The following is a 10,210-nucleotide window of genomic DNA, read 5'->3' as shown; positions in this document are numbered from 1 at the left end:
CACTTCCACAAACAGCTTCTTCCCCTATTCAGACTGTTATTGTGGATTAAAGTTTTGGCCTGTCTTAGCAATGCAAAGACCCAAGCATATAAGTATATATAATATATAAGTAAGCATATCAGTATCAAGGAGAAGGCGGCACTCATACCGCTTAGTAATATCATCATCATCCTTCCGGCAGACAAGGGTAGGTGCACAGTTTTGCTAAACCAGGACAGACTATCATGAGAAAACTTTGTCACTGTCATTTACTGACAAAAATACATTGCATCTGGAAAGCATTTACAGCACTGCACTTGTTGCACATTTTCTCATGTTACAGCCTTATTGCAAAATAGAGTCATGTTGTTTTTCACCTCAAAGATTCTGTACACAATGCTCCATAATTGCAAAGTGGAAAAAAATTCGCTTTAAATTCTTGTAAATTTATTGAAAACAAAAATATAATATTTACAGTATTCACAGCCTTTAACATTACACTAAAAAACGAGCTTTGATACATCCTGTTTCCAGTAATCATCTATCAGATGTTTCTACAGTTTGGTTGGAGTCCATCTGTGGTAAATTCTCTTGACTGGACATGATTTGAAAAAGCACACACCTGTCTATTTAAAATCCCAAAGTTAACAGTGCAAGTCAGAGCACAAACCAAACTGAAGTCAAAGGAATTATCTGTAGATCTCCTTGACAAGACTGATCAGGGGAAGGGTCTTCCACGAGAAAGCGGCGTCTGGATTGGTACTTCGAGTTGGATTTCAATATCCTGTTCATTTCCGCAAATGCTGACTGATACCATGCATGGAAAAGTGTTGACTCATTTCAGGCCAGTGAGCCCTTCTAATGCTTGGTTTAGTGCCATTAGGTGCAGTGTTGTTAGGGATAAACGTTCAACAGCACGTTCCGAACATCCTGCATGCCCTGCTGTATGCAATAATGCAGAAAGAAATACAGGTTACACTTGGGGACAGCGAAGGACTTCTAAACATCTGCAGCATGCATGCTAGGCTGGCTGGACAATTACCTGATGGTAGTCGAAATGGTGATGTGGCCAGTGTTGGCATAGCAGGTGCACAAGCTACACAACAAGAAATATTAGTTTCAGAGGCAGTCTAAAACATCCAATTATCCGTTACAACTACTCCTGTGTAGGTGTGGGATTCGTTGTGTGTCACAGTGAGTTCGATGTAACCAGGTATTTTGCTCAGCTATTTTTACAGCAGTAGGTGTGGACAGCAGTGTCTGATATCATACCTCCTACCTGGGTTGTTGACCATGTTTTTCTTTTATGACCTTGACAAACACCCAGTGTCCAGGCTTCACCAGCTCTTCTCCTCTGTGCTCCGGTAGCTTCTACAGTCATTATTATAGTCAAGGCCGGACAGGCTGGACTCAAACGCAGGCCTCCGGGGGAATCGAGGGGAAGTCCAGGGGCACACTCCTCTTCACACAGTCAAAGTTTCCCCAACCCCTTACTACTAACCGCTTCTAGAAACTACAATTCATATTTACTTGTGTTTCAATATGTTACAAACATGCAAAGAAAATGTGGAAATCAGGGAGTGGTAAAACACTTTCAGTTCCCTCAGCCCTCATCTCATTTACAAATTTCAAACTTCCCTCATTTGCCTATCAGTTAATAATAATAATAATAATAATAATAACAACTATTACTACTACCACTAATTCTATTACAACAACAACAACAACCTTAAAACATCCGAAGAGTCACAATTTAGGGGCCTTTATTTTTGAAATGTCAGATCAAATCAGATTATGAAACACATTCTAAGCACAATGAACATGTTTACATGAAATATTTTATATATTTATACTCCCCCCCCCCATAAAAAAACAACAAGGGAAAAGAAAACAAATACACAGGAATTAGAAAGCAGATTTCTGAAAGTTTGGTATAAAAACAAAAAGAAAGAAAAAAATCACTCGTTTCCTCTTCGACTCTTCTTGTGACTCTTTTTTGAACTCCTGTAACGTGAAACAAAACAAAACCAAGTTAAATAAACAATGAATATTCTAATACCACTACACTGGAGTTGGTGAATACAAATATGCACACAGAGGGAAACTCTTTCTTCTCCCTCTCTGTCTTGTTATTTTTAACCTGGAGCTTAAAAATACACATTTCTCTTTCTTCCTCCTTCTTTTCTGTCTTTAGCCCATATCAAATTACGGCACAGTATAGTGTGCTTGTGCTATTTCTTGTTAGTTACTTAATTTAGTTACTTGTTTATAGACAATTAAAATCATGAAAGTATAATGGAGAAACTGCTCTCACAGCTAGAGACTGGCAAGGAACAACACAAATGCAACACAAGGGGGAGCCAAGACGACAAGTCAGGGGTAGATACCCAAGTTTGGGTGAGAATGAAGCCCCGGGTATCAAGAAAGTATCGTTAAGTGAGAGAGGAATTGACCTGAAAGACAGGATCCTGGACCCTCTGTAGCCGGTTACCAAGATTACATAAATTACCCTCTGAAGGTCTTCTAGATGATGTGAATGCAGCACTACGGACAATACGTACTGCAAACATTACCGAGACTAACCAGCTGATCTATGGCAGCAGTGATCATGAGATGTTTGGCTACAAGATGAACAGCCCCAAGGAGCAGTACGCAAGGAGTCAACTGAATGGTAAGAACAAGATCTGGGCTATCAACACCTATGCCTGTGATCAGGTACCCTGCTGGGATAATAAGCTGGTCACAGGAGGAGATCGAAGTCACTGACATCAAGACCAGGAAGCACAGCGCCCACTAATCAAATAACGTTACCCAGATATACATTAATAATAATAATACTCACCTCTCTGGGGACTTGGAATGGCTGCGATGTCTGTGGCTTCTGTGGTGACCTGGATCACAACAATGACACCAAGTCATTTTTAGTTATAGACAAAAGTTTTCCAAACTTATGTAACTATGGAAATAACTTGAACATTTCCAGTGCTAAAAACTTAAAACACAGTTGCCAAAAGGATGGCAGAAGAACAACATGAATTTCTATGATTGCTGGCTTCATTTCAGTGGTTTAAAACCCACTGATATTGTGGCACAAATCTTTGCAAAAAATAAACAGATGAAAACAAATTTGAATCCAAGTCATCCTGTGGACCACTGGCCCTGATCCTGAGTGTCCCACAAAAATGTCTGGCTCAGGTGTTTTATGGTTTGCATGCATTTTTTTAAAAACCCTGTTGGAGGTAAGAATGTCCGATATATATTCAACCATATATTATTTTTATTTTAGGATTTCACCTATTGTGGGTTATTATTAGAATGTAACTACCACGATAAACGAGTCACCACTGTACATATATATACATATAACAAAAATAACAGTAACAAGCCAATCGATTAATTTTGGTTGATTAACTGTAAACAAAGTGCTTTGTTCATTAGTAAGTGAGCAGTTAAAGATATAATGGCTAAAATGCTTTGGAACTCCAAGTTGATGGAGAACATACATGTTCTAAATCATATGAATGATATATTTGGTTGCTTCTTTAACTTAAATGTCTGCAGACTCTTTAATAACCCATATTTTCCCCCATTCTCAGCTGTCTGTTATTGTGGTTACACCATATGGCCACAGAACACTGATCTCCCCTTTAATTACCTGGTGATTTGGAGCGGTGGCGTCTCTCTCTGGACCTGCTGCGGTGGCGCCGGGGGCTCTTGCTGCGATGGCGATCTCTCCGTGGTGAGGGGCTGTTTATGTACAATAAAAAACACAGATATTCCTGTAAGACACACATACTAGCAGTGCAGTTTTAACAAGATTAAAGTGAATGCAAAACGCAGTCATACCTTCTCCTCTTTGGAGACCTGCTCCTCCTGAAGAAGAAATAATGGAGCTTACCATAATGAAAGCAACTGTATAAACTCAATGTGGGAAAAGGTTGCTCTGCAAGTCTACTTGTCTTATTCACAAACATATGAAGACTCAAGAAAATGTAAGGATGAGCACAATGAGTACCGTCTGGGAGAACGGCTGCGTCTGTAACGTGGTGATGGGGAGCGGCGAGGTCTGTCATTGTCACGGTAACCACGTCTATGTGGCTCAGGAGTCTGAATTCTCTCCATCTGCAACCAAATTCATTCATGTTTTTATTTTTCAGTTAATCCACTAACAGACAACATTTTCAGTGGACATAGAAGCTATTTTATGCAGACGCCTCTATATAACTGAGCTGAGCAACCTAAACCAGTCATTGTATTGCAAAGGAACTAATTTACACTATGTAATACTATCTGTATTACTTGTGTTTGCAGTTTTTACATATTCGGTGCCAGATCGCGGATACAAGCGGCAGAAATGAGCTTCCTCCGAAGGGTGGCTGGCCTCTCCCTTAGAGATAGGGTGAGAAGTTCGGCAATCCAGGAGGGGCTCAGAGTAGAGCAGCTGCTGCTCCACATCGAAAGGAGCCAGCTGAGGTGGTTCGGGCATCTGACAAGGATGCCCCCTGGGCGCCTCCTGGGTGAGGTGTTCCAGGCATGTCCCACCGGGAGGAGGCCCCGGGGCAGACCCAGGACACGCTGGAGAGATTATATCTCTCGGCTGGCCTGGGAACGCCTTGGTGTTCCCCCGGATAAGCTGGAGGAGGTGGCTGGGGAGAGGGAGGTCTGGGCCTCTTTGCTTAGGCTGCTGCCCCCGCGACCCGGCCTCGGATAAAGCAGATGAAGATGGATGGATGGTGCCATCTTGTGGCAGTACAGAACGTTACTGCTATTACAGATGGATTTTCATGTTTCAGTGAAGCTGAACATATGCTAACTGTGCAGTTAAACAAAAGCTGATAGTTGAACATATTGTGTTTTGTTATAGTGAGGGCTCTTTAAACATTAGAAATATATTTGGAAAATGAACATGTCAATCAGAAACCACCAATTTATTGCATCAGTTTTATATGGTAGATTTTTACTGATAATTTTATTTTTAACCTTATCTTCTTCCTCATCTTCTTCTTCACTGCTTTCTACTTCATCCAAGTCCTCCTCCAAAGCGCTAATCCTTGGGTCCAGCATCTCAGCCTCCTCCAGCACTTGCCTCTTCTGTAATACACGCATAAAAAAAAGAAAAGTCAATGACATTGGCACGTCAAACAGGTCAGATATACAAAAATGACACTAACACACCTGAAGCCGAGGAAGGATGACGTCACACATTCTCTCTGCGTGAAGAAGCCCGTCGATGAACTCGTCCACATGCATCACCTCAAACTCTGTAATAATTTACAAATAAAATAAAAAAAATTACGCATTTGTCCTGGTTCGAACACATCCACTTTGAAGACAAAATGTTTACTTGCTACCTCACGTATCCCACCCACTAACAAGTGTCACAATGACGAAAAAAATCAGTGTCTCATTGAATGATTGGTGCCTGATTGGTGTACATATACATGCACAACGCCTACAAATATAAACAACCACCCAATGTAAGGTTTTTGCCAACGTTGTCCTAAATTGCAAAGTTTAATCCACTAGTATGTGCAAGTGCTTTGTATGGAAGAGGATTAGGGCCACTGGGAAAAAAAAGTGGGCATGTCCTTTTTTTTTCTTCTTCTTTTCCAGAATTTTGAGAAAAAAGTCAGAATTTTGACTTTTTTCTCAGAATTTTGACTTTTTTCTCAGAATTTTGACTTTTTTCTCAGAATTCTGAGAAAAAAGTCAAAATTCTTTATTTGCAATCGTAAAACAGAATCAATACTGTCAATGAATTTAAAAAAAATACTGTTTTAACAAAAAGAAGAGAAGAACAATAGTCAAGTAAAACAGATATTTTTTTATTAAGATGTCAAATTACATTTTACTGTAATTTATTTATTTATATTCTTTAGTGGGTGAAAGTTATGCTTGATGAATTCCTCACTTCTCTGGACTGTGCTGTCTCAAGTTTCGGTATAAAATAACATAAATTGAATAAATGTATAAAACATATAAAAATTGACTTAGAAAAACATAATTCAGGTTTATTATATTACAATTCTGTACAAGCTCTTGACAAGTTACAAGGTTAAATTACTTTAATTATTGTTAATCTAAAATGTTAACCAGTAGTTTCATACTTAAACACCTATGCCACTTTTGTGCTCACCTTTGCCTCATGCTGTCAGTACTGCTACACTGTAATGCTCCTAGTGCTGGGGCCTTGTTTCAATAAGATTCACACTTCAAATTAGGAAGTTTATTAGTGACATTAGCTCATGTGAAAAGATGGAGAATGCATTTCATGCACTTACATTGTACATTGCAAGTACTGCTGATTGCAAGCAGCGAGCAAATAATAAAATGTTTAGTATTTTTCTTTTATATGTCAGAAATATCATTATTGCAAATTTTCTTGAAATATTGCGATATCATTCACCTCCCTCCAACACCAGTTAGAGTCCAGTCATTTATAGATTAACTTGTCAAACTCACCTCCATTTCTGTTCTGGCTCTTAATCTTTCTGTAGTCATTGTACAAAGGCTCCAAGTATTTGTAGCAATCCACTGCAGTTCCAGTTAACCTCATGTACATCGCTCCAAGTAAACGCACATATCTAAAAGAAAAGGGAAAAAAATGAGCACGAACATGTCATACCTCATCTATGTGTTACACACATAAAAATATATTCTTAATCAATCCAGCACGAAATGTGCTACACACGCTGCTGACTGCCGACAACAGTTTACCAAACTGCTGTGCAACATTATAATCAGCAAGATCACATTCAGGCACAAAGACATTTAAAAACACATAAAACTATAAAACAGTACTTAAACAATTTACAGAGCTTTTTATTAATAACAATTTTACAAAATAGCAGAAACATATTTTCCTTACCTAATCATTATCAATAAAGTATTCAACAAATACACAGCCATGTGACAGCAGCAAAGTAAACCGAGGAAAATAGGTTTCACTCATACAAATTAACTGAAGAAATGTACAAATATCTCAGCCCCGCTATCATATAGCCCGACGGGTGGGGCTGAGATAGATTTTGGTCGCCCGACCGGAGATATCGCTAGCCCCGGGACGTCGGGCTAGCGATTTTGAGAGCCCTGGTGATTCATCACATTTGTGTTTGAGTTCATCATTCGATTTGTAAACACAAAAGCTTAAAAAGTTTTGAAGAAATTCAGATAAAACTCAAGGGTCATAATAATCTATTACAATTTGGCTTACATCCACCAAGATCAACTGAACAAAAAGTTAAGTTATGATTCTTACAAGTGTGTATTTTGAACATTAAAAAAGTACCATATAAAGGTTAAAAATCTTGTCACATTTGACCTCTGACCTCTCCTTCAAGGTCAATAGACTGATCTGAAGTTTCGAGTGATAATACTGCTATAAAGAGCAATTTAAAATGCCATTCTCAATGCCACTGTTTGCACTGATAACATACAGCCATATAAGAAATCATATATGGGTATTCTAAATATCATGCAACTTTTTCTTAAGGTCAAATGTTCATAAAGGTCTGTTATCTTTACAACTATGCTACAACCTTAGCTAAGCAAAATAGTGGGAATGTGCCTAAAAGTGTCACGAGTTTGAGTGAATTCTATACACTATGAACTTGGTTGAGAAAATTAACACAACATAAGTGTTTACTCCTTTTCTCTCTGCAGAAAACTCACTTGAAATCCTCGTTTTTTATGAATTCGACAATGATGTCTTTTTCAGGTTGAATCTGCAACATCTTCAGCGTGAGACAAAGGAAAGGAGTGGGTTTGATATTTCCACCAAAAACTCCACCAACATACTTAAGTTCCATGGCTTTGTCGACAACCAGCTCAGCTGAGGATGAAACAACATACAAAAGCATTGTTAACAAAAAACTATAAATACAAATTGCATTGTATACAATTGTTGCCTGCAAATGCACCTGCATACATGTTTCCAATTAGACAATGAACAGAGGTATACAGACTTGTACAGATTAGAAGTTTACAGTTCTACTACTATTTTACTACCAGTACCATTTCAGAACTGGGGAGTGATGTCCCTCACATATTAGCATATTAGCACTCTGAGTCAATTACTGTGGTATCCAACTATCAGAGAAGGAGATGAAGAAAGATGAAGAAAGGAATGCCTAAGTAGTACAACAAGCTGTGTCCTGGATTGTTGATTGCCTGACAGAAAGACCACAATATGTGCGTTTTAACATTGTGTGTTTGACAAGATCATCAGCACAACTGAGGCACCAGAAGGGACCGTCCTCATGTGATGCAAGCAGAAACATCTGCAGCTCAACGGGACAAAGACCAAGGAATTGACTGTGGACTTTAGGAGGACCTGGAAACCAATGACTCCCACTGACTTGGTAAAAAACACTGTACAGGAAGGGCCAGAACAGTCTCTAATTTCTGAGGTAGATGAGGTCTTTTAACATTTATTCCTTTTGCTGGAATGCACCAAATTGGGAGTGACATCACTTTTTCAATATTAATGCAATTTCATAAACACAAAATTTTACACCATTTCAATTGCAATCTGAAAAATGTTACGAAAGCCTTTAAATAAATATGGCCAAGAACAGTCCATGTCTCCCTTTAGACCCCCGTTTGCTGCAGGTAAGGCTGTAAAGGCTGCCATCAGCCTTTAGCAAGCTGTGTAATATAAACATGGTATGAAACCAAGTTAACAGCATGTTTTAATACTACTCTTGGAGGCTTACTGCAGATTTTTCTCTGTGTAAAACAAATTTTGGTGTTTGTTGATCAGGCGCTTTGATGAAGGGCTCCTGCCACCTTTTTCCCAGTATAGGTTTTATTGGTGGTTACAGGAACAACTGCTGTTTTTGGGCTCTAGAAACACGTTTTCTTTCCTCAGCTTCTCTGTAACAGCTAAGCCTATTTGCTCTTCCCGGTGCATGTGTAAGTGTAAACAGAGTTCAGCTCCATGTTAAACTATGCCAGTGTTATCATCACTGCTGCTATTGTGTTATCAGTGCTTCTGTATAAAACTGGGAGCCACGTGGACTTAATGTTGTCAAACTAAATATGTTTGCAGGTCTGTTTTTAGTCACAAATGTGGGTGAAACACAACGGCATGTTACAGAACCATGTGTTAAATTTGTTTATTTTTTCTATAGCCTTTCTTCAGTAACAAACTGTTTCAACTTCTGCAATCAGGCAGGTTTCGCACTATCAGGACAAAAACAGAGATACTCAAGAGGAGCTTCTATCCTCAGACCATCCAAGGCTTAAATCAGAACATGCCCCCACTCCCCTCATAGCATCACCATAAGGGTCTAGAACAGGACCTTATTTTATATTCTTGTCATATTTCATATCGTATCTGATTTATTATTACGGCACACGCTGCTACACTGATCATGCTGCTTACCTACTGCTTATATTACTCTGGTCACTGTTGTACTCCAGTCACTGTTTACATTACACTAAATAACTATAGTCACTCAGTTCAATTACTGTGTTTACGTTACTTAATTTTGTTTATTCTACTTCCATTGCACGGTCAGACATTGCTGTGCTAATATGGTACAAACACTTTAATATTCCATTTGCAAAATGTACATATTCAGTTTTTTAATTTAAAATTTCCGATTTCTAATTTAAAGTTACTTATTGTTTATAATATTTTGCACAGTCAAGGAGCAGTTCAGGACACATCTTAATGTGTGTTGTACTTGTATGACTGTGTCTTGAATTTTTAGCCTAAAATAAAATAATTTCTGTTGCCTAAAAATATCTCTCTATCTATCTCCCCAAGAATATAACTGAGCCCGCTTAATGTCGATAGTAACCCGCTTGCTAAAATGAGCCCTCATGAAGCTAACGTTAGCTCACTGGTGACACTACTAACCGGTGAGACCGAAGCATTCCTCCTTCCAGTACTTAGACTCGTAGATTCGTGTGCGGATGATTTTCTCCACCAGATACTGCGGGTTAGTCCCGTGTATACTGTTAGCGTCTTTAACGGTTCTGTTTGCCATGATACTACTATTCTGGCATGGAGAAAATGAACAAAAAAAAGAAAACCTTAGACGCCAAACCGGAAAGAGTAAATATTATTTCCGGTTCGACTTCTTCTTCTTCTTCTTCCTTCCGCTTCTTCTTGTTGGCAAACAGCGAAACGGTGCATTACCGCCGCCAGCTGGTATGGCGTGTGGACAAAAATGACACACACACAAAGAAAAAACGACACTCAATTTCATCCATCCATTCGCTT

At 38.9% G+C, this 10,210-nt stretch overlaps 1 protein-coding gene across 2 annotated transcripts; it reads right to left on the bottom strand.

Moving 5' to 3' along the window:
* Positions 1-1,725: 1,725 nt before the first annotated feature.
* prpf38a (pre-mRNA processing factor 38A) lies at positions 1,726-10,057 on the bottom strand. 2 transcript variants are annotated; one of them, XM_080886362.1, is made up of 10 exons: positions 9,845-10,057; positions 7,651-7,810; positions 6,442-6,563; positions 5,155-5,240; positions 4,960-5,070; positions 3,995-4,101; positions 3,826-3,852; positions 3,635-3,726; positions 2,822-2,870; positions 1,726-1,983 (listed from the first exon to the last, which is right to left on the bottom strand). In XM_080886362.1, exons 1-10 carry the CDS (start codon positions 9,972-9,974, stop codon positions 1,938-1,940), a joined length of 930 nt encoding a protein of 309 aa, XP_080742488.1. In that variant the 5' UTR covers positions 9,975-10,057; the 3' UTR covers positions 1,726-1,937. The 2 variants fall into 2 exon arrangements, with proteins under 2 accessions (XP_080742488.1, XP_080742489.1); XM_080886363.1 differs by lacking the exon at positions 3,826-3,852.
* Between the last annotated feature and the right edge of the window lie 153 nt (positions 10,058-10,210).

Source organism: Rhamphochromis sp. 'chilingali' (assembly GCF_963969265.1).
Source record: "Rhamphochromis sp. 'chilingali' genome assembly, chromosome: 7".
Taxonomy (NCBI): Eukaryota; Metazoa; Chordata; class Actinopteri; order Cichliformes; family Cichlidae; genus Rhamphochromis; species Rhamphochromis sp. 'chilingali'.
Note: the sequence above shows the minus strand (reverse complement) of the source record. Positions and strands in the feature narration are given on the sequence as shown.

Coding starts and splice junctions, on each gene's coding strand:
- prpf38a (XM_080886362.1), bottom strand. CDS start 9,974: ATGGCAAACAGAACCGTTAAAGACGCTAACAGTATACACGGGACTAAC. Junction 7,811..9,844: donor GGAATGCTTCGGTCTCACCG/GTTAGTAGTGTC, acceptor TTTCATCCTCAG/CTGAGCTGGTTGTCGACAAA. Junction 3,853..3,994: donor CGCAGCCGTTCTCCCAGACG/GTACTCATTGTG, acceptor TTTCTTCTTCAG/GAGGAGCAGGTCTCCAAAGA.